The sequence below is a fragment of the Callospermophilus lateralis genome, unplaced genomic scaffold, assembly GCF_048772815.1.
Source record: "Callospermophilus lateralis isolate mCalLat2 unplaced genomic scaffold, mCalLat2.hap1 Scaffold_63, whole genome shotgun sequence".
NCBI lineage: Eukaryota > Metazoa > Chordata > Mammalia > Rodentia > Sciuridae > Callospermophilus > Callospermophilus lateralis.
The window spans coordinates 2,103,308-2,129,261 of NW_027514713.1; the positions used below are offsets into that span (position 1 = coordinate 2,103,308).

Here is a 25,954-nt window from a genome sequence, read left to right on the forward strand (position 1 = left end):
AGAAGACTGTCCATATGGCTCTGTTGTCCTGAAAACCTGCAGGCCTACCCTGAAATAGATACACTGAGCACTTGTCACCTCTTCTGCCTGATCAGAGCACAGACATACTGACACCAAAATTCCAGGGAAAAAGCAGCCCAATGGGTTCTCTACATCAAGTTCAGTAGATTTCCAAGTACTGAGGGAAATAATCACTCAAAGTTCAGTTAGATACCAACAAAGTCTCATGATCAGACCCAAGGGCATTCATCCATTCATTTTGCAGGCCTGAATCAAAAGGGAATGAGGAAATCATGGTCCTTTCAAAATGTCAAAAAAAAATGCAAACTGCAAAAGCTTAAAGTGTCTAGTAATTACTAGCTCTATTCACTGTTTAGCCTCTGTCAGTAATTTACAATTAATATTTCCATCTTTTTACCCACTTGCATTAAAAAGCTCCAAGATACAGTTGAATTTATGAGATTTCAATATAAATAAACTAGGTCAGCCAATAATCAAAGGTAGCTTTTTCTTTTTGAATCTTTTAAATCCACTTCCACATTTCTGAAACCTCACCACGCATTCCATCTGGGATTCCATAAGCATCAGTAAGAAATAAAAGGGACAGTGTGTTATACAACACATGTAGACTTGTGGTTAATATACCCATTTTTCTATGTGTAAGTTGAAGCCATGCATATTAAAAGCATGACGAACATACATTCCCTTTGTATTATGGGTTTTGACCCATTCAATTTTCCTTTGACAAGTCAAAAACAATTACCATTTCTATCCAGAGAATGATTCTTTCTTACCAAGTCTTAGAGAATGTAGCCTTTTGGATAAGAAATCCCATATGGTTAAAATATATTTTAGAACATATTTTCACACCTATAAGATCAATATGCACACAGGTGACATGGCAAATTAAACCATTCCTATTTTCTACTTACTAAGCAGAAAAAAAATTACCCAATTCCTATTAAGTACTTAGTATTAAGTTACTCAAAATATTTGAAGGGTATCCATAATAGGATCATGGAGTAAAGTCAATAAATATTCATTATTTTCATTTCTTTCTACTTTGTGAAGCCTGTTTGAAAAAGTGCACATAACATTTCTGGAATAATGGATAAGATCCTGAATTCTCCTGCAGGATATGCATGCAGTGTGATTATGCAGTGTGAAAGGACACACCACACACTTAAGGCACAGCTTTCTGCAATCTCTCTTTCCTTCTCTCTCTTTTAGTCTCGCATTTCTTGGAATTGAAAATCAGAATGAAAAATAGAAACACTGCACACATAAAACATTTGGATCCTGCAGCCAAGAATAAAAAGCATCTTTATTCATTTCAGAAATGGAGCACACATTTCTGTTCTGAAAATATGATCTAGCTGTTAAACTCCAAATAGCATCTAGCCACCTAAAATAAATTTAACGTTCTATCAGTTAATGTATATTACCAAGCTTCAATAATATTCCTCACTATCTAATCTATTAGTAATCTTAATATAAAACTCTAGATCTTTCACGAAGTCAAAAACAAAACTAATCCTAATTCCTCCTATAAAAGAAGCCATATCTCTTCAGTAACAAATACATGAAAGAATAAAATTTAAAAGTTGTATTTGGTAATTTCAAAGAAATTTTAAATTTTCAAATATAAAACTTTTCTTAAGACTATTAGAAGGAACTATCATAAGATAAACTATATATCTAATAATTAATTATACAATGTAATTAAAAGGGTTAAAATACAAGTAATCATAATGATAAACATTCAGAGTTCATGGTATTTCCAAATTCTCTCCAGTTAACTATTATTTATTAATATTAACTGAGTGTGGATTGTTCCATTTTCAAGTCTATAATTTACCATGTAATAAAAGCAAAATAACTTTGGAACTCAAAATAAAAAAGTGAAAGGCACAGCATAGAGTCTCAGAAAAATTAAGGCATACTTTAAGATAAATAATTACTTAAAATACTAAATAAAGTAAAATTTCCACTTTCAGAAGTAGACAAAATAATCCAAGTTCTAATATGCAATAAAAATATTTCTATTTAAGATTCCTGGAACATAGAAACCAGACTCACCTTATCACTGGGGTAAACAGACTATGAAGATGACAATACAATCTTACACCCTCTGAAAAATAAAGGAATGGTAAAAGCAAGTGAGGTGCCTCAAGAGACATGTCAATGCCATATTGAAAGAACAAGCAAATTCACTGTCAATATCCTGCAATCACTACACCAATTTCAACCAGTGTAAAAATCATCCCAATGTTATGATAAATCCAAAAATAATATTTTAAATCATTAATAGCAGGATTCAATTGTACTATGAATTTATCATATACATGATATGCTCTACAAGGGCTTTTTGATATTATTTTTCTTTTTTTTTTTTTTTAAAGAGAGAGTGAGAGAGGAGAGAGAGAGAGGGAGAGAGAGAGAGAGAGAATCTTTTAATATTTATTTTTTAGTTATCGGCGGACAGAACATCTTTGTTTGTACGTGGTGCTGAGAATCGAACCCGGGCCGCACGCATGCCAGGCGAGCGCGCTACCGCTTGAGCCACATCCCCAGCCCGATATTATTTTTCTTAAAGTATAAAATTTTTAAGACATAATTTAGATAGAAAGTAAATCTATATAGTAAATAAATCAAAGCGCTGACATAAAAAGAGACAAAAAAATCAATGGAATAAAATAATATCTCAGAAAGAATCCTAAATATCTATAGTCAATTTATCTTCAAAAGAGTTACCAGGAACACACAATAGCAAAAGACAGAGCAATGCCTTGAATTTGAGATATCAGTCCACAGCTTCTGTGTTGATGCAGAAAATGTCTGGGGGTAATGACCTGACTATGAGAGCTGTAATCTGATCAGCCCATTCTAGTTTGAATGGGAGTTAACTATAGGCAGGTAGGGCATGGCTGAAGGAGATGGGTCACTGGGGCCTTGCCCTTGAGGTGTTCTTCCTCTTGGCCCCTTCCCTCTTTCTCTGCTTTCTGACCTGGTCAGGACGGAAGCAGTTTCCCTCAATCTCACCCTTATGCCATGATGGGCTGTCTCACCTTGGGCCCAGAGCAACAGAACTGCCCAACAGTGGACTAAGAATGCTGAATCATGAATCCCCCAAAACTATTCCTCTCTAAGTTGTTCTGGTCAGGCAATTTTCGTCACGGCAATAAAAAACTGACTGAAAAAAATTCTCTCTAAAAAGTGGAACTAGAAAAATTGTATATCTGCATGCAGAAGAGTGAAAATGGACCCTTATTTTACACTACTCAAAATCAACTGAAAATGGATTAAATATTTAAAGACCTGAAGCTATAAAACTACCAGTAAAAAGATAAGTAATGAATGTAATACCCAAAGTGCTTGCAATAAACGCAAAAATCAATTAATGGAATTACATCAAACTAAAAAGCTTCTGCATATCAGGTAAAGTAATTAACAAAATGAAAGGGCAATATATGGAATGGGAAAAAAATATTTGCAAACTATATATTCGATTAGTAGGCTAAATTCTAAGACATATTAAGGAACTCAACACCACACTACAAATACTCCCATTGAAATACAGGAAATGGATCTAAATAGGTACTTCTCAAAATAAGAAATTCAGATAGCTAACAGATGCATGAAAAGGTGCTCAACATCTCTAGTGATCAGGAAAATATAAATTGAAGCCACAATAATATCACCTCACATCCCTTAGGATGGCAAATATCAAAAAGACAAAATAGAAGTGTACAGGAGGATGTGCAGAAAAGGGAACTATAGTACATTGTTAGTAAGAGTGTAAGTTAGTACAGCCATTATGGAAAACAGTAGGGAGGATCCTTCAGAAATTAAAAATAGAATCATGATGATCCTCCAATATTACCTCTGGAAATATATCCAAAATCAGTATGCAAAGAGATATCTGCATACCCATGTTCACTGAAGCATTACTCAGAACAGTCAAGATATGTAATCAACCTAAGTGTCCATCAATGGATAAACAAAGAAAATGTTACATAATGTATTATACACTTGAAAATTGCTTAGGGAATAAATGTTAAATGCTACCACCACAAAAAATAATGACTATGTGAGGGAATGGGTATGTTCATTAACTAGATTGGTGATAATTTCCTACTGTGTGTGTGTGTGTGTGTGTGTGTGTGTATAAAAAATATCATGTTGTACACCATAATTACATATAACTTTTATTTGCTGATTACACCTCAGTAAAGAATCCCATTAAATTTTCTCTTTTCCAGGCTGCTATTTTATAGACTCCAAAATTTTTAAAATGATTGTTTTAGAGAATAAAACCTTAAAATAAGATCAAAGGTTTATATTTTAAAAGTTCAAATGTTTATATTTAAATATTTTCATTATGGGGAATACAACATTTGCAAAAGAAATAATTTGCTGCAATAAGCTATGCTTTCAGGATTACATAGAAGACTTTGACTTTCTGCTAGAAACACTGAAAGAAGACAAAACTGTCAGAATTAATTCTCATTAACTACATTTGGTTAAGTCAGTTGAATATTAAAACATTAGTTAGTAAACACATGCAGTGCACATGCAAAAGAGCATGCACACACAGTTTTACCCAACCCACCAAAGTTTGGGGCATGTAGCAATAAAACTGAATTAAGATTATTGCCAGCCCCCAAACAGTCAATACAGCCTTTGGAATCTTTTTCCTTAGGATAAGCTATAAAGAAAAAGACACATATGAAAAAATTAAAATTTAAGAGAAATATTTTGAAATTTTATACTGTATTTCAAGATGGGTCATTTATTTCTCCTATGAAATCTAATCTCAATTTTGTCCCTTAATATTCATTGAAATCAATTATTCTCTTGATATTCCAAACTTCAAGGAAATATTGGGCCCAAATGTCTCTTGCCACAATAAAACAAGTGGTAGCTGAACTCATTGTTAAAGGGAGGGTTCAACTGTAATGCAAATGCTTGTGACCCTAATAGTTCCAGCCCTGGGCCACTCTGTCAATCTTAGCCACTTCCTTGGAAAAACAGTGAAGACTTGGAAAAACACATTCCATCCACTGCCCAAATTATCTAGCATGAAAAATTTATTAACTAAAAAAGAGTTTAGGCATCTTGCTTAATGTAATCCTTACAACAATTCTCTCTGAGAGAACCAGAGAGATACAAGGAGGTAGAGGAAAGTGTGGGAGGAGGACCTCTGATTTGTAGCATATGCTAATTTCTGGGATATAAACAGCCTCATTCTGGGCAATTTCAAACTACCAACTTACAGTTACTAACACATAGTTAATTATGAGTGTCCCACTGTTACAGCACATTTCCACCACACAAAAATAATAACTTCAATAATAAATATCCTCAAGAATATAGGTAACAATAAAATGAAGTGAAATAGTTAGAAAGTGTTTAACTTTCAAGGATACATCACCTTTACTTATAATGTAACTTGTGTAAATGTTTATATCGTTTTAACATTAATAATAATTATTCTTAACAACCAACCAGCTTGCAAAATATTTTTAATTTAATTATCAGCTCTCAGGAGCTTGTATAAGCCAACTTCAGCACACTAGAGGATTTAACAAATGGATCTCTGAATTCTCACATAAGAATTTTACTATAAATTCTAGAGTCAAACAAGATGAATATTAACAGCATACCATGGAAAAAACATATGCTACCAGAAAACAAGAACTCCCCTTCTAGCAAGATAGCAATAACAGTCAATTTTTTTTTTTATTTTTTTTTTTAGATTCTTTTTTTTTTTTTTTATTCAAAACATTACAAAGATTTCAGAATCACATCGGTTACCCATCCACATTTTTACATAATACCATAATAGTAACTGTTGTATTCTGCTACCTTTCCTATCCTCTACTATCCTCCCTCCCCTCCCCTCCCATCTTCTCTCTCTACCCCATCTACTGTAATTCATTTCTCTTCTTATTTTTTTCCCATTCCCCTCACAAACTCTTATATGTAATTTTGCATAACAATGAGGGTCTCCTTTCCTTTCCAAGCAATTTCCCTTTTCTCTCCCTTTCCCTCCCACTTCATGACTCTGCTTAATGTTAATCTTTTCCTCCTGCTCTTCCTCCCTGCTCTGTTCTTGGTTGCTCTCATTATATCAAAGAAGACATTTGGCATTTGTTTTTTAGGGATTGGCTAGCTTCACTTAGCATAATCTGCTCTAGTGCCATCCATTTCCCTGCAAATTCCATGATTTTGTCATTTCTTAGTGCTGCGTAGTACTCCATTGTGTATAAATGCCACATTTTTTTTATCCATTCATCTATTGAGGGGCATCGGGGTTGGTTCCACAGTCTAGTTATTGTGAATTGTGCTGCTATGAACATCGATGTGGCAGTATCCCTGTAGTACGCTCTTTTGAGGTCTTCAGGGAACAGTCCGAGAAGGGCAATAGCTGGGTCAAATGGTGGTTCCATTCCCAGCTTTCCCAGGAATCTCCATACTGCTTTCCATATTGGCCTCACCATTTTGCAGTCCCACCAGCAATGTACAAGAGTACCCTTTTCCCCACATCCTCGCCAGCACTTGTTATTGTTCGACTTCATAATGGCTGCCAATCTTACTGGAGTGAGATGGTATCTTAGGGTGGTTTTGATTTGCATTTCTCTGACTGCTAGAGATGGTGAGCATTTTTTCATGTACTTGTTGATTGATTGTATGTCCTCCTCTGAGAAGTGTCTGTTCAGGTCTTTGGCCCATTTGTTGATTGGGTTATTTGTTTTCTTATTGTTTAATTTTTTGAGTTCTTTGTATACTCTGGATATTAGGGCTCTATCTGAAGTGTGAGGAGTAAAAATTTGTTCCCATGATGTAGGCTCCCTATTTACCTCTCTTATTGTTTCTCTTGCTGAGAAAAAACTTTTTAGTTTAAGTAAGTCCCATTTGTTGATTCTTGTTTTTAACTCTTGTGCTATGGGTGTCCTATTAAGGAATTTGGAGCCCGACCCCACAATATGTAGATCGGAGCCAACCTTTTCATCTATCACACGCATAGTCTCTGATTTGATATCAAGGTCCTTGATCCATTTTGAGTTAACTTTTGTGCATGGCGAGAGGAGGGGATTCAGTTTCATTTTATTGCATATGGATTTCCAGTTTTCCCAGCACCATTTGTTGAAGAGGCTATCCTTCCTCCATTGCATGCTTTTAGCCACTTTATCGAATATAAGATAGTTGTAATTTTGTGGATTGGTTTCTGTGTCCTCTATTCTATACCATTGGTCCACCCGCCTGTTTTGGTACCAGTACCATGCTGTTTTTGTTACTATTGCTTTGTAGTACAGTTTGAAATCTGGTATCGCTACACCTCCTGATTCACACTTCCTGCTTAGAATTGCTTTTGCTATTCTGGGTCTTTTTTTTTTCCATATGAATTTCATGATTGCTTTATCTATTTCTACAAGAAATGCCGTTGGGATTTTGATTGGCATTGCATTGAACCTATAGAGAACTTTTGGTAATATTGCCATTTTGATGATGTTAGTTCTGCCTATCCATGAACAGGGTATGTTTTTCCATCTTCTGAGATCTTCTTCTATTTCTCTCTTTAGGGTTCTGTAGTTTTCATTGTATAAATCTTTCACCTCTTTTGTTAGGTTGATTCCCAAGTATTTTATTTTTTTTGAGGATATTGTGAATGGGGTAGATGTCCTCATTTCCAGTTCAGAAGATTTGTCGCTGATATACAGGAATGCCTTTGATTTATGCGTGTTGATTTTATATCCAGCCACTTTGCTGAATTCATTTATTAGCTCTAGTAGTTTCTTTGTAGACCCTTTTGTGTCTTCTAGGTATAGGATCATATCATCCGCAAACAGTGATAATTTAAGTTCTTCTTTTCCTATTTTTATGCCTTTAATTTCTTTCGTCTGTCTAATTGCTCTGGCCAGTGTTTCGAGAACTATATTGAATAGAAGTGGTGAGAGAGGGCATCCCTGTCTTGTTCCAGATTTTAGAGGGAATGCCTTCAGTTTTTTTCCATTTAGAATGATGCTAGCCTGAGGCTTAGCATATATAGCTTTTATAATTTTGAGGTAAGTTCCTGTTATCCCTAGTTTTTCTAATGTTTTGAACATAAAGGGATGCTGTACTTTGTCGAATGCTTTTTCTGCGTCCACTGAGATGATCATATGGTTCTTATCTTTAAGTCTATTGATGTGGTGAATAACGTTTATTGATTTCCGTATATTGAACCAGCCTTGCATCCCAGGGATGAATCCTACTTGATCATGGTGCACAATCTTTTTTATATGTTTTTGTATACGATTTGCCAGAATTTTATTGAGGATTTTTGCATCTAAATTCATTAGGGATATTGGTCTGTAGTTTTCTTTCTTTGAGGTGTCCTTCTCTGGTTTGGGAATCAGGGTGATATTGGCCTCATAGAATGAATTTGGGAGTTCTCCCTCTTTTTCTATCTCCTGAAATAGATTATGGAGTATTGGTATTAGTTCCTCTTTAAATGTTTTGTAAAACTCTGCTGTATATCCATCCGGTCCTGGGCTTTTCTTGGTTGGTAGTCTTTTGATGGCTTCTTCTATTTCCTCCCTTGATATTGATCTGTTTAGGTTGTTTATATCTTCCTGATTCAATCTGGGTAGTTCATATGTCTCAAGGAATTTATCTATGCCTTCACTATCTTCTATTTTATTAGAGTATAGGGTTTCAAAATAATTTCTAATTATCGTCTGTATTTCTGAATTGTCTGTTGTGATGTTGCCTTTTTCATCCCGTAAGCTAGTAATTTGGGTTCTCTCTCTTCTTCTCTTTGTTAGTGTGGCTAGTGGTCTATCAATCTTATTTAATTTTTCAAAGAACCAACTTTTAGTTTTGTCAATTTTTTCGATTGTTTCTTTTGTTTCGATTTCATTGATTTCTGCTCTAATTTTAATTATTCTTGCCTTCTACTGTATTTGCTGCTGATTTGTTCTTCTTTTTCTAAGTATTTGAGGTGTAGTATGACGTCATTTATTTGTTGGCTTTTACTTCTTTTAAGGAATGAACTCCATGAAATGAATTTTCCTCTTAGTACTGCTTTCATAGTGATCCAAAGATTTCGATATGTTGTTTCTGAGTTTTTGTTTACCTCTAAGAATTTTTTAATTTCCTCTTTGATGTCTTCTGTAACCCTTTGTTCATTCAGTAGCATATTGTTTAATCTCCATGTGATGTAGGGTTTTTCCTTTCTCATTTTATTATTGATTTCCAATTTCATTCCATTATGATCAGATAAAATGCATGGTAGTATCTCAACTCCTTTGTAATTGCTAAGCTTTGCCCTGTGACATAATATATGGTCTATTTTTGAGAAGGATCCATGTGCTGCTGAGAAGAAAGTGTATCTGCTTGATGTTGGGTGGTATATTCTGTATATATCAATTAAGTCTAAGTTATTTATTGTATTATTGAGCTCTATGGTTTCTTTATTCAATTTTTGTTTGGAAGATCTGTCCATTGGTGAGAGAGGTGTATTAAAATCTCCCATGATTATTGTGTTGTGGTCTATTAGACTCTTGAACTTGAGAAGAGTTTGTTTGATGAACGTAGCTGCACCATTGTTTGGGGCATATATATTAATGATCGTCAAGTCTTGTTGGTATATGGTTCCCTTGAGCAGTATGTATTGTCCTTGTTTATCCCTTTTGATTAACTTTGGCTTGAAGTCTATTTTATTTGATACAAGTATGGACACCCCTGCTTGCTTCCGGGGTCCGTATGAGTGATATGATTTTTCCCAACCTTTCACCTTCAGTCTGTGTATGTCTTTTCCTATCAGATGAGTCTCCTGTAGGCAGCATATTGTTGGATCTTTTTTTTTAATCCATTCTACTAGCCTATGTCTTTTGATTGGTGCATTTAAGCCATTAACATTTAGGGTTACTATTGAGATATGGTTTGTATTTCCAGCCATATTTGGTTATGTATGATACTTAACATGATTAGTTTTTCCTCTATGCTTAGTTTTTCCTTTATTGTACTACCTCCCGTTGTTGGTTTTCATTGTTATTTTTCATTTCCTCTTCCTGTAATGTTTTGCCAAGGATGTTTTGAAGAGCTGGTTTTCTAGCTGCAAATTCTTTTAACTTTTGCTTATCGTGGAAGATTTTTATTTCATCATCAATCCTGAAGCTTAATTTCGCTGGATACATGATTCTTGGTTGGAACCCTTTTTCTTTCAGCGTTTGAAATATGTTGTTCCAGGATCTTCTAGCTTTCAGAGTCTGTGTTGAAAGATCAGCAGTTATCCTGATTGGTTTACCCTTAAATGTAATCTGCTTCCTCTCTCTTGTGGCTTTTAAGATTCTCTCCTTATTCTGTATGTTGGGCATCTTCATTATTATATGTCTTGGTGTGGATCTCTTATGATTTTGTATATTCGGTGTCCTGTAGGCTTCTAGTATTTGGATTTCTTTTTCATTCTTTAAGTCTGGGAAGTTTTCTAGTATTATTTCATTGAATAGATTACTCATTCCCTTGGTTTGGACCTCTGTACCCTCTTGTATCCCAATAACTCTTAGTTTTGGTTTCTTGATGTTATCCCATAATTCTTGGATGTTCTGCTCATGATTTCTTAACATTCTCGCTGAGCTGTCTATGTTCTTTTCAAGTTGAAAAACTTTGTCTTCGTTGTCTGATGTTCTATCTTCCAAGTGTTCTACTCTGCTGGTAATACTCTCATTTGAGTTTTTAATTTGGTTTATTGTTTCCTGCATTTCCAGGATTTCTGTTTGTTTGTTTTTTATATCCTCTATCTCCCTATAGAGTTGATCTTTTGCTTCTTGGATTTGTTTATGTAATTCATTGTCCAAGTGATTTTTCATTGTCTGAATTTGATGAATAATGTCTTCCTTGAGACTCCAGATCATCTGAAGCATGTATATCCTGAACTCTTTGTCTGACATTCCATCAGCTGCAGATATTACCTCATCTAATGTTGAATTGACCTGTATTGTTTGTGGTCCTTTCTTTCCTTGTCTTTTTATACTGCTCATGATTCTTTCTAGCTTTGTGAAACTGTTGAGTTAATGTTTTTCCCCTTATATATTTGTATTGTTCTTGAATAGCTCCAATATCCCTCTTTTTCGGAGAAAGACAATGTTAACAGATCCCAATATCAACAGTACATTATCTAAGGACAAGTTTTCATTATTAATACATTTATAGTTAGATTCTAAGACTATAGATGTTGGATTTAATTATTACTTAAGAATATATTCCTTAGTTTCATAAAAGGCGTACTATATCTGGTGGCATATAGAAAACTTAATTTCAGACGAAGGATGTTATACTTAAAGAGAAAGGAGTGAGGGAATGAGGTTAAACTAACTTAGCACCTTTGGAGAACTCTAACCACTCGACTGGTAATTTATGGAAGAATGTATAGACTCAACCTCCTATTTAGATAGTTACCCTATGTATAGATAGCAAAAGTTAGGAGATTGAAAGTGGTATAGAGAGAATATGAATTAAAAAAAAAAGAAAAGAAAAGAAATAACAAGGAAGAAAAGAGAAATAAGAGAAGGGAAAGGGAAGTAAGATAGAAATACAGAAAAAAAAATGGGGGGAGGTGGGGTATATGCAATTCCTCTATATTATATTACTTTGGTAATTCAGTTGTTCATGCTCAGTTCTTGGTTTCACATATGCTGAAGTTGTGGAAGAGAGAGAAGAAAAGAGAAAGAGAGGAAAAAAAAAAAAGTCTCTCAGAACACTGTTTTCCTTGCTTCCAGTAGGTGGCGTTGTCTATTCCTAGTTTGAGCCTCTGTATTCAGGGTGGTGGGTATAGCCAGTGTGAAGGGAAATGAGCTTCCACCTGTATCTTCCCTACTCTAGTCTCTGAGGTAGAAACCAGGTGCCTCTAGAGTTGTTGTTTTGTGTTGATAGCTACAATCCCCAAAAGCTTGTGGGAAATATTTTGAGTTATCGCAGCTAAGGGTGGGGGAGTTGGAAACCGGGTACCTGGATCAGCCGCAACTTTGCTGGTAGCCACACCCACTTTGATGGGTTTTAAGGGTTGATGGGCTTCCTGGAGACTAGCGCTCTGGGCGGGACCGGACTTCCTCCTCCGGTCTGGCTGAGCGGCTGGCGCCTTCCTGCTCCGGTCTGGCTGGGCGGCTGTCGCGGCTTCCTGCTCCGGTCTGGCTGGGCGGCTGTCGCGGCTTCCTGCTCCGGTCTGGCTGGGCGGCTGTCGCGGCTTCCTGCTCCGGTCTGGCTGGGCGGCTGTCGCGGCTTCCTGCTCCGGTCTGGCTGGGCGGCTGTCGCGGCTTCCTGCTCCGGTCTGGCTGGGCGGCTGTCGCGGCTTCCTGCTTCGGTCTGGCTGGGCGGCTGTCGCGGCTTCCTGCTCCGGTCTCAACAGTCAATTTTTTTAAACTTGCTCTCTTATCACAGATGGTTTATTCAACTTTAATTTAGGGATTCTATTTTCTTTAAAATGCACCTGGAACTATATACAAGTGAATCTACCACATTTGCCTCATAACTTCCATCTAATAGAATTACTCTATTAATGTGAAATTGCTTCATACGTTCTTTTTTTTTCAGTACAGATGTAATTTTATTTTGAATATTTTTGATACACAGTTGGTTGAATTTGTAGATATGGAACCAGTAGATACGGAAGGCCAATTATACTTAAAATGAGTAGAATAAATGAATGTTAAGCTTGAGCCAAATAGCCAAATGTTAAGCTTAAGAAGAACATTATTCAGATTTATCTAGTTGCTTTTGTGATTTCTAAAATTTATTTTTTCTCCAGGAAAACCATCATTCTAAGAAAAAGCTCTATAAATATATACCATTTTAGTAACAATCCATATTTCCTGATGGATGTCAAGCATTTTAAAATTCAGGTACAAGCTTTTAAATTTCACTAGGTGCTAGCAGCTTAGTTTACCTTCGATAGCTATTACTTTGATGAATTAATAATGTTTACAGGGTACAAAAAACAACTATACAAGCAACGAATCAGCAGATATCTTTATTGACAAAGAAAAACCATGACTGATCATTTTAGGCAACTTGTTTGCCAGCTGGCTTCTCTGGGACAGACTAACCAATTTTTGAATGATTTAAGTATTTTGTTGTTTTTTTTCCCTTTCTCTTTCATGCTACTTTTAGTCAGTTTCATTGGTGCACAAGTCATTTTATGTTAGCTATCAGGAGTGTTCAGGGAAAGAAACAAGAGGGTAATTGTTTTAAGTAAAAATTCTAAATATGCTTTTGCTATTTTCCTTCTGAGGATTAAATGAGATTGCACAAGTGAATTGCCTAGCACATAGCAAATGCCCCCCAAATGATAGATGTAAGTAGCCCTTGTATCTATGTTTTCACAAAACCAGCAGTTTTCAGCCCATATCATACATTAGATTTCTGAAGAGTTTTATACAATATCAGTGCCCAGGCCCTATTTTCAGACCCTTGGATTCGTTGCTATGGGGTGGAATTCTGGCACTGGCATTTTTAAAAAAGCTCCCTGGAGTATTCTAATATACAGCAAGGATGTCTTTACATTAGATTCTACCAACCAACCCTAATAACTCTATGTCTCAATTGCTCAGAGGTCAAGTATACCTACATTTTTAGATATATCTATCTACATACATATGACCATACAACTATGATTGGTCTCTATGAGAACCCCTTCTGCCATTATTTTTCCCTCTCCATCCATTAAACTAGAAGGTAATCCATAACCTTTCTGGAGGTGCAAGTACCAAATATTTTGTCAAATGTAACCTGATTCTCAATTCCTCAAATGTAAGACTGAACACACACTCTCATCCTCACTTTTTCTTTCATCCTTTCTTTGGAGCTCTTAAACCTTCTATGGGATATATGGATTTAAATTGTTTCTAAAAGATGTTCAGATCTAAAAGATCCTTGAGGCAGACAGAGGTGATAGGGAATGGCTAATCCTGAACTGGAGTTGATGGTTTTTCTCTTTTATAACATGTAGTATTACATCTTGAATATAAGAAATGTATTAATAAAAAACAAATTTAAATATGTTATTCTTTGAAAAACAGATGAAAGCCTATAGGTTTTTTTTAATGATGAAATTTAAGAACAACTTAAATTTGGAAATGTTATTGCTTTAGAAAAAACAGAGATGGATCACCATTGATGGTGGATCTGAAGCCAGTATGAAAAATACAGGAAATTAACAATCTGACAAACTATTGACTTAATTTAAAAGAATGGCTTATTATACTTAAGCTTGTGATTGCAAGGGAACTCATCACAGCTAATACTGCTCAGAGTATATACTGAACTCATCAAGCTAATACTGCTCAGAGTATTAACACATTTATATAATTTAATGCAGACATGGGACTGATATCGGCACACTTGGTGGCAGAAAACGGCAGGCCAGTGAGAGCAGAAAGTTATATTCAAGACAGGAGACATTCTAAATTATGTAGTGGAAAAATATCCTGGCTTTTACCAAAGACCACAAAATATACTGTATAACTTTACCTATACATAAACAAATGAAAATTAAGGCAAAAGTTTAGGTGATTTGAGACTAAAGGCAGAAGAGAACTTCTTGCCTATTCTTTTTAAAAATATTTATTTTTTAGTTATAGGTGGACACAATATCTTTATTTTTATATAGTGCTGAGGATTGAACCCAGTGCCTCATGTATACTAGGCAAGCACTCTACCTCTGAGCCACAACACCAGCCCCTTGCCTACTCTTAATGGAATTTTATGGTAAAATTTGATGCACATGAAAATAAGCCCACATTTCAATTAGTTTTTGACTAAATGCTGAATACAACAGACACTAGTATGGCAGTATGTAAAAAAGTGGATATGGAACCGATGTGAATCTGCAATATATATACGGGGTAAAAATGGGAGTTCATAATCTGCTTGAATCAAATGTATGAAATATGATATGTCAAGAGCTTTGTAATGTTTTAAACAACTAACAATAAAAAAATTTAAAAAAAGAAGCAATAAATTGGATGGACTCAAACTAAAAAGTTTCTTCTCAGAAAAATAAATAATCTGTGAGGTGAGTAGGAAGCCTACATTTTGGGAGAAAATATTTATCCCTTACATTTCAGATAGAGCTCTAATCTTTAGGTTATATAAAGAACTCAAAAAACTAAGCACCAAAAAAACAAATAACCCAATGAATAAATGGGCCAAAGACCTGAACAGACACTTCTCAGACGATGATAAATAATCAATCAACAAATATATGAAAAATGGTCATCATTGCTAGCAATTAGAGAAATGCAAATCAAAAGCACTCTAAGATTTCATCTCACTCCTTTAAGAATAGCAGCTATTATGAATAGCAATAATAAGCATTGGTGAGGATGTGGGGAAAAAGGTGCACTCATACATTGCTGGAGGAACTGCAAATTGGTGCGTCCAATATGGAAAGCAATATGGAGATTTCTTGGAAAATTGGGAATGGAACCACCATTTGACCCAGTTATCCCTCTCCTCGAAGTATACCCAAAGTACTTAAAAACAGCATACTATAGGGACACAGCCACATCAACGTTTATAGCAGCACAATTCACAATAGCTAAACTGTGGAACCAACTTAGATGCCCTTCAGTAGATGAATGGATAAAGAAAAATTGGCATATATACACAATGGAATTTTACTCACCAATAAAAGAGAATAAAATCATAGCATTTGCAGGAAAATGGATGGAGTTAGAGAAGATAATGCTAACTGAAATTGACCAATCCCAAAAAACAAATGCCAAATGTTTTCTCTGATATAAGGAGGCTGATTCATAGTGGGATAGGGAGAGGGAGCATTGGAGGAATAGAGGGACTCTATGTAGGGCAGAAGGGTTGCAGGGGAAGAAAGGGGGCATGGGGTTAGAAATGATATTGGAATGTGATGGTCTTTATTATTCAAAGTACATGCATGAAGACACAAATTGGTTTGAATATACCTTATATACAACTAGAGATATGAAAAACTGAGCTCTATATGCATAATAAGAATTGTAATGCATTCAGATGTCATATATAAATTTAAAAAATAATTTAAAAAATGAGGAGGGACGGAGTGTGGGAAGTTCTGGGGAGTGCTATTGGCCAAAGTATATGTTTATATTGTCTGCACGTATGTAACAACACATCTCATCATTGAGTTCAACTATAATGTACCAATAAAAAAGGGGAAAGAAAAAAAAAAGATGATTTAACTTAATATTAGGCAATTACATATTTCATGCACCATTGATCAAATTACTCTGAATTTCTCTATTACAATAATAAAAAGATTAAATGATAATAAACTCTCTTAGTGAACTTCTCAACAAGAAGTTATACAGAAGGACCTCTCCCTAGATGCCCTCACCTGTTGCAGAATTGCTCCCAGGGAGTTCTTGTCCTTTTGATTCACTCCATCTTTCTGTAGTCTAGCCAGGAGCTCAGGTTTCTTGTAGGTCTTTAGTGCCAGTAAGTGAATCACCCTGTCTCTATATGGCCGCTGAGAAACACTGCTGCTGCCATGAGTCTTTCGAATTGTATTTGCAGGGTTCATGGGGGTTGACCTTTTCCTCTCTGAAACTTCATCTGAGATGGCTTGAGGTGCTTTCCGAATTTGCACTCTTTTCCCTACATATGGTCCACCGGGTTTGATAACTTTTGTGCTTCGGTTTCGGGATTCCTCCTCTGCCTGGGTCATTCTATCTCTTGTCATCTGATATGAGTCATTTGTTGCACACACTGTAATTTTATCTTGTATAAATCCCAGGCAATTGAGCTGGGAGGCTCCAGAGCTGGAGAATGTTTGCTGGATGCAGTCAAAGCTGCCCTGAGGGTTGTCTTTGCCCACATTTGACAAATAGAAGTTAAAGTTATGTACTTCATTGAGGGGATCACTTTTGGGAATTTTGACAAGCCCTTGAAGCCCTTGGAACTGAATCGAAGGTCGAAAAGGAATTGAATTCTTGTGGCTCTGGTAAGTCTCGAGCGCCCGGATCTCTGTCTTGGTGAGCTTCACATGCAGTACAGTGATGTTGTCCTGCCCTAGCCACCCGCTAGACAGTCCGGGCGCTGCTCCTCCAGCAGGCCGCCGCCCCCCCCCCTCCCGCCGCCATCTTAAACTCCCCAGGGTGCCACTGCCGACGCCGCTCGGGCTCTAGCCTCCACTGCAGCCGCAGCTGCTCCGGCTTCTGCAGCCGCCGCCACAGCTACGGCCATCCCGCTGCTGAGGTACTGTCATATCTTCATATGTTCTTTTACCCCCAGTTTGGGGTAATCAGACACTTTAAAAAAATTTCTCATGACAAAAATTCAGAATACCAAATGTGACATTACAACTGGTCAAATCCTGATAATAGTAAAAGCCCTGGCCACTAAAATCAAATTTTAACCAATGTTGCCTGTCATGTATAAGGCTCTGGGTTCAATCTCTAGCATGGATTGATAGATGATAGATAAACTATCTATCTATCTATCTATCTATCTATCTATCAATCTATTTGTTTATTTTAAAAACATAGTACTGGGCTGGGGATGTGGTTCAGTGGTAGAGCACTCTCCTAGCACATCTGAAACCCTGGGTTCGATCCTCACTACCACATAAAAACTAAATAAAATAAAGGCATTTTGTCCAACTACAACTAAAAAATAAAAACAAACAAACAACAACAACATAAAGAAAACATAGTACTGTTTCTCTCCAAGAATTAATCACATTATAGATACCAATGCAGTTCTAATAATTTAGATACTTGAAGGGTTATTGCATATGAAATTTCAAAATTAATTTTTATTCAAAATGATTTGATTTCAAAATGTATTATTGAAGAAAGTGGTGCCTGGGGTAGGAGGGATAATTTGATCAAGACTAAAGTTTGTTTTAACTATATTTTGTATTAATTTGTAATTAATGTACAACATAAATAAAAGTAACAAATGGAATATACTACAGTTAGAACTTGCCATCTCTTACTCCATAATCCCACATAACCTACCCATATCATTACTCCTGCCTATGTGGTGGCTGTTCATTTTAAAGTTAACAATGGTTTCACCATAAACCCACACTTCATAAACCCACATCACCATCAACCCACACTCACAATTCTGCACATATTAGGTATTGACAATGCTGAGGAAAATGGTTAGTTTCCTATAACATAGAAAATTACAAACTAAACAATCAGTAAGATTAAGAGACAGGCAATTTGTAAATATGTAAGTTAAATAAGTAATTAAATTAAAAAAATATAATCACCATGGTGGGTAATTCCATTTTCTAATAATGCTTGTCCCAAGGGAACACCTTCTTCCGATCTATGAATTTCTCCAATTTCCAACAACCACGACACAAATTCACTGCAACAGAAAGCCAATAATAAAAGTAGAACATTTCATTTCCCTCCCCTGGAAATCTATCTGTATCATGCAGTCATGAAACAACTATGAAAGGAGTCTCAAAGTATAAAGGAATACTGGCAATACCATTCAGCAGATATTTTTTCACATGTAAGACCTGCATGTCATAGAAGGTGGACTTTATTCTAGAAAACCTATGTCCACACATTGAGACTCTCCTAAACTATATTTAATAAACTATTCAAATTATTGAGATCTCTCATAAACCCAAAGTGAAAATCTTAGCATAGCCTTAATTACAAGAGTACTGTCCACAAAAAGGTAAATGCTCATGAACTATCCTTAAAAGAACATTAATTACACAAACATTTTAAAAATAAAAATATTCTCATAGGCTTTTTTTAAAAAAAAACTAACATTTAAACTTTGACATCCTAGTGAAATTGTTTTAGACTTTTAAAATTTTTTTTGTTACACAGAGACCAGAGAATCAAACCTACAGACAGCACCAGGAAACTATTTTTCATTTATTGCTAAACCAAAGGAAACACAAAATATTTCAAAGACTCTAGATATGAAATTCTAAAAATAAATTGTCTAGTCTAAGAAACATATTTTAAGGCAGAAAAAGTTGTTAAAGTTCTTCCAATTCACTTATTAAATGAGAACCATCCAAAAGAAAGACCACAAATTTTTAAAAAAGGAAGGAATAGAAGAAATAAAAAAAAAATAAAAATATGAGAGGGTAAATAAACTATAATGGTTGAGATCATGTACATTTAAAAAGTTTGTTGTTTGCACATCATTTTATAAAGTTTCTCACCCTGTTCAGAGATCATTACTCGGGTGTCTTGCTCCATTCCTAGTTTTAACCCTATCAAAAATGAGACAAAGGACATGTAATTGAAAAAAATCTCTTCATCCATTAGTTTATGCATTCATTAAAGAATCATTTATTATGTGTCTACCATGGGATACAGGGTATGGATACAGAGCTCTTAAGATTGGGCATAGTTTTCAAGAAGTTCTTGATATGCTAGGTAGATAACCAGGACAAGATTCCCAGAGCACAGAGCTCCTTTGTACAATCATATCCTAAATGAACACAGTTTAGCCAGTGGAGTGAGAGCAAAAGATAAGAGGAGCATTACCATCATGGTGGTCCTAGGCATCCCTGTGAAGGGAAAGGTTGATAAAATAAAGAAATATTCAAGGTACCACATCTCTACCTGGAAAATGTTAAGAAATCTTTCTCAGTAGGGCCATATTTAAGAGCACCACTACAAATAGGTATTTTTACACAAAGGATTTGCAAGAGCTAATTAAAGTCAAGCAACACAGAGGCCTTAGAGTCCTGGGTTTTACGCAAGAAGGCAGGAGATGTGCTGGTGGGTTAGGGAGGGTGCTTATGTTTTCAAGTTAGAAGAGGGGGAAACATCTGTGTTTTAGCTAGCAGGAAATAAAAGGCAGTACAATATAGGAAAGAAAGTTCTGTTGTTTTGGAAACAAAGTTCATAGGACAATGTGGAGAACAAACTGAAGGGGGTTAGGATTTACAAAGTGGAAGAATGTTATATGACTTAAATCTGGAATGTCTCCCCCAAAGCAACATGTGTTCAAAGCATGTTCCCAAATGCAGCAAGATGCAGAGATGGGAATTTTAGGAAAAAGCTGGATCATGACATTTGTAACCTCATTAGAGGATTAACTCAGTTGATGGATTCATAATATGAATGAACTACTGGGTGGTAACTATACGCAGGGGCCATTGCTGGAGGAAGTAGGTCATTGAGGTTGTTGCCCTCAAAGCCTATAACTTATCTTTGATTCTTCAGTTCTGTCTCTGTCTGATTCTCATTCATTCATATTCATTCTCAATCTCTCTCTCTCTCTCTCTCTCTCTCTCTCTCTCTCTCTCTCTCTCTCTCCCCCCCCTTCCAGCTGACATGAGCTGAGAAACTTTCCTCTGCTACACCTTTTCACCATGATAGTCTGCCTCACTTTAGGCTGAAAGCAACAGAACTGGCTGACCATGGATGGAATCTCTGAAACCATGAGCCCAAAATAAACTTTTTCTCTTCTTCAAGTTGTTCTTGTAGGGTATTTTGGTCATGGCTAAAAAAAGCTGACTAATACAGAGACCATTTGGTGGAAACTGTGAAAGTTTAAGCAAGAACAAGACCCTGCAAACAATAAGGGTTCTAGGGCAAGAAAGATCAAATAGAGAATTAGATGGGGGGGTGGTGGTCATGATAGGTCACAGCAACTGATCAAATGTAGGTGTAAAGGAGAGAGAAGAAAATAGGATATTCCAGAGTTTGATGAGAGGAAGTAGATGGGGATGCTTCTGGCCTGAAACAAGCAAGCAATAAGGATCCATCAGTGCTAGAGTTTTGAGTGGAATCTGGGGTCAACCAAATGCACAAGTAAAGAGCTTGGGACAGAGGACAAAGGCTGGACATGAAAATTGTAAAATTGGCAGTGTAATGTGGAAGTTAATCTACTGGGAATAGATAACCCAAGAAAGAAATCTATTTAGAAGCTAGTGCCAAAGATAAAATGTTGGGACCAGCAACAATTAATCAGCAGACAGGCCAGAGGAAGGACTATAATAAGAAATGTTTGAATTATTTTTAGTCTTCTAAGCTAAAAAATTTCTACTAAAATTTATTTTTTTCTAATACAGGAGCCTTTAACAATTACCAAAAATCATGAATAATACCACAGGATCAGAGCCTAAAACATTGTACAATTTCCCTATTTTATAAAATGTGCTTTTTATTTTTTTTTTTTTTCACTCTCTTGCTTTCAATATTTTATCTTGGGTATCTTAAGACAAAGTTTTTCCTAGAAAAAAATTTAAAGTTTCAACTTGATGAGAAATTCAGTTCTCCTTTGAATTTATTTGCTTTTCTACTTGAAAAATTGCTAGATTGAACAAAGTGCTAGATTCAACAAATCTTAGGAGTCAGTTATGCATCTATAACTTATAAATTTTTCTGTCAGATTCTCCATCTGTGATCAATCAAAAGAATAAGGGTTTAAAAATGCTTTGCAAATTCTTATGCAGATGTAAACTACACATATCTTAAAGTTGATACTTTGTATATTCAAGGGGAAACACCTGAAGATAGAAGAAAGCTCTTTTGTCTTAAAATTTCATTACCAAGAGAAGTTTTGTTCCCAAATCTTAGGAAGGGTAATCAGCAGTGCCAAGATTGCTAACAATTAACAAATCAATTGGTAAAGAAATATAAGTATTTCTATTTCTGAGCTGAATTGCACATGTTTGCTTGTCAATAAGCTTCACACAAGTGAATGTTGCCAGGTCAAATATCTTTTGAAAATCTTTCTAAAAACATAAATCAAATTTTACCTAGGACAACTAATTGAACAAATTTTTTACTGGTTACATTCCCTAATATTCAATGACACGCTGAGAATATCTCAAATTTATACACACACACACACACACACACACACACACACACACAGGGACTCAATTTACAACTATAAAACTAACATGTTTGATCAAAGGATTTTCATTACACTATTAAATGTACATAGAGGTCCTAAATATGCAGAAAGATCCTATGACACTACTACATATCTCTTTCTATATTTCTTTTTATCTATACATATAGATAAAGTACCTATATCTATGTACATTTTTTTTTTAATTCTGGGGATCAAACCCATGATCTCACACATGTTAGGCAAGTGCTCTAACACTCAGTCAGCTACATCCCCAGCCCTCACTATGATACATTAATGAAGTCTGCTTAAAGGAAGACTTTGTGTTCTGCTTTTGGAGGCAGCAAGAATGACATGCCCAGTAACAGAATAACTGTTAAAATAAGTGAAACTAAAACATTGTCAGTCTTGTGAAACATTGTCATCTATACTATAATTATGTTGCTAACTTTATAAAAAGTTTCCCTTTTGTATATTTAACAATATTGTTAATTATTCAAAAATATTTTAGGGTAGACCTTATATCACACAGCAAATCAAAGTGAATATTATTTGTCAGTCCACATTCTCATAACTTTTTTCAGTTATCTGCTCTAATGCCAAGTTACAATCTTTACACAAACAAACAAACAAAAAAAATCACAGTGCCTAATTCATATACTCACCTTTCATCATTCTCTTTCTTTCAAAATAGCTTCAAACCACTCATGCTTTTCTTCAGGTGTTTTTGCCATGCACACAAACCACTTATTTTTTGCTGTATTATGTATCTTCCAACTGTTAACAACAATGTGTCCACTGCTATGGAAGTCAGCTGGAAATTAATGGGCAAAGGCCAATAAGCAAAATATAAAGTGTAATATATCAACATGATCATTCAATTCATGAAAGTTTCAAGACCACAAAATTCTTCAAGATATTTTTGCTTTTGTAAAAAAAATTTAAAAACTAAAGAAACAGCTCTATGTTGGATATAGTCAGTGCTCAATTATGTAACTTTTCTAACTCATAACATATTAAATGAAATTAAACACTACAAACTTATTAACATTCATTTGTTCTATGTCCAAAAATATTGTTAAAGTTTCTAAAGTAATAAAAGTTTTCAGGGACGATTTGTACCCACAGAACAATCCTCTATTATTTAATAAACAGCACAGTAAGAATGAGAATAAGTCAATAAAACACAAAACAAGTGGATATACCAAAGCTGCCATAAAATGAGAAAACACAAATACCAAACCATTATCATGTCATGTAGTTAAAACATATTCTTTGAAAACCATATTATCTCATATAATTCTCATGAATAAAGGTTCACTAAATAATTTCCTTGAAGATGAGTGCACATCAAATTGTTTCTATTTGTTATGTTATTACAATTTTGTCTAAACCATGAAGATGGATTTGTGAATGTCCCCAGGAAGCCCTTTATGGCTACTCTCTGACCAAAAGGTATATTACTGTGACAAAACTTGTAAGAAAACTTTACTGGCCAAGACGTGCAGACCACTCTGAAACAAAGGTTCCAAGACAGAATAAAGGAGTTCAGAGGGCTGTGTCAGTGTCTGTAGCGACTGAAGTGAATGTTAGGTTTTAGATGTAGTGTCCTCCAAAATCTCACATGTGAGACAATGCAAGAAGCTTTGGAGGAGTAATGACCAGATTATAGCCCCAGCCTAATCAGTGAGTTAACTATGGGATTAACTAAAGTGGTAAAGTGTGGCTGGAGAAGGTGCAAATTGGAGTGAGGCTTTGATGTATATACTTGTATCTAGAGGGTGGAGTCTCTCTCTGCTTCTTGATCATCATGATGTGAGCGGCTTCTTTCTGCCACACACTCCTCCATGATGTTCACCTCATTTCAAGCTCAAAGAAATAGAGCCAGCCTTCTATGGACTGAGACCTCTGAGACCATAAGCCCTCAAATAAACTTTTCCTCCTTACAGCTGTTCTAGTCAGATTTTTTAATCACAGCAGTGAAAAATCTGACTCAAACAGTGAATGTTTTTATTTGTCTCTGCTAAAATTTATTGAGTAGCCATGGCCATAGATAAGAGAGAAGCCAGAAAAAGGCTAAAGGTGGCTTAGAGAATGACTCTATATAGCACTTACACTGGCTTGGTGAGTCCTCTCTCAAATGATTGATTTTGCTTAGTAAGTTTTGAACAGAAGCAGAGGTTCTTGGCACTCAGTTTCTGATAATATGCTTCCCACATTCTTTCATTCGTACCCAAATGTCACCACACATTACCTGCTCTTAGACTATTAATTCCCAAAATTCACTATCAAATGATGTTTTAGAGTTGTGGGTCTTTCAAACTCCCAGGTAACATTTGGTTTAGAATACATTATATCAGACATTATAATTTTTGTACTTTTCTTCTTCCTTTTACATATTTGATTTACGTTCACATTCTGTTCAAAGTAGCAGAACCTCATAATGCAAGTCATTTTAAGTATTAATGGGCAGAGGGAAAATAAAAGTTATTTATTTCATAATTATACTCTGAACCCTCCTTAATAGCTACAAAAATAAACAAGTAAGAGATTATAATAAACTGGTAGAAAAAAATTGTTCAAAAAAATTTCAGATTATACATGTTAACAACCCCTCCGCCCAACCACAACTTGTTTCCCTATAATACCAGTAACTGTGATTAGCTAAGTGAATCTTGCACTGCACTTTAAAAGATCCTGCATTCCACTACGTTTATTACCATTTAAGCAATAACTCTAGATGAAGAAAACCAAAGTAGCCACATGTAGCTTATGTACTAAACATTGCACTTTATTGTTTGTGTGTATGTGTGTGGTACAGGGAATTCAATCCAATGGTGTTGAAACAGTGAGCCACATCCAAAGCCCTTTTTTTATTTTGAGACAGGGTCTCACAAAATTGCCAACATTGGCTTTGAATTTAGAATCCTCCAGCCCCAGCCTCCTCAGAAGCTAGAATTATAGGCATTACATTGGAATTACTGAAATTACACTGCACCTGTCTGGACTTACTTTAAAATCAGCACAACAAATTCCTCCCACAGAGCCCAAAAGACAATGAGTTCACACACCAAAGTCATCAAGGTAATGCTCCTAACATGCACAGGTGTATGCCCTGGGCCTACCACCTATAGAACCCAGCTCTTCCTTCCTTTCCCTCCTGGGTTACTCAAGTCACATCACTGCCCTCTCTTCTCACCCTACTGGCTCTTACTTTACTATTTTTTTCATCATGCCACATTTAGCTCAAAAGGCTTTGGTGTTTTGCCACTGAATCAAGTCAAAATATGCAGATTTCTTCTATGCCTGAAGCTCAGAATTGATGGAAATATTGATCATTGTTCTTCAAATTTGCAGAACTGGAAACCAGCTGGGAACTACTAGGATCAGGTAGGTATGCATCATATGGCACACCATATGATGAAAAGGTGCCTACCATTATGACAATACCCACTAACTCTCAAAATAAACCACTCCTGAATTAGTTTCCAAGAAAGATGGACTTTGGGTAAGAAACTTCTATCTTCTTAACCAACTAGCTTTTCAAATAAAGTCTCCATCCTCTAATATATATCTTATCTCCCATTTGGGCCATGAGCTACTAGACGGATCCTGTAATATCCCTGCTCATTTAGCTGAGGATGTTTTCCACAATGTTGTAATATGTTCCCACCTACTTCATAATGCTATCATAAGTATGAATTATTGTATTAAATAAGTAGATGCTTCTTGTTTACTTCAAAAGATATAGTGATGTATGGGCTGAGTTTGTGGCTCAATGGTACAGTGCTCACCTAACACATATGAAGCCCTGAGTTCAATCCTCAGTACCACATAAAGATAAATAAATAAAGGCATTTTGTCCAACTACAACTAAAAAATAAATTTAAAAAAAGGATATAGTGATGTATATAGTTTTATGATTTTAATCATAGCATATTTTTCAATATACTCAAAACAAGAGCTAACCTTCTCTAAAAAGAACACTCAAAGATTAAGGAAAAGCCCAAATCTAATGTTTCATTTGATAATCACTTACCATCTAATCCCTTGTTGTCTTTTTGGTCTAAGCATCCTGTAGTTTTTCCAAAAATGACAAGAAAAACCCCTATCATGAATG

At 35.5% G+C, this 25,954-nt stretch overlaps 1 protein-coding gene across 1 annotated transcript in view; it reads right to left on the bottom strand.

The window, feature by feature from the left end:
- The window catches only part of LOC143389518 (phosphatidylinositol 3,4,5-trisphosphate-dependent Rac exchanger 2 protein-like), a 75,833-nt gene extending 58,613 nt beyond the window's left edge, over window positions 1–17,220 (bottom strand). The window contains 4 exon segments of the mRNA XM_077108374.1: window positions 2,080–2,131; window positions 16,373–16,433; window positions 16,487–17,014; window positions 17,140–17,220. Of these exon segments, the coding sequence (XP_076964489.1) occupies window positions 2,080–2,131; window positions 16,373–16,433; window positions 16,487–17,014; window positions 17,140–17,220 (722 nt within the window).
- Between the last annotated feature and the right edge of the window lie 8,734 nt (window positions 17,221–25,954).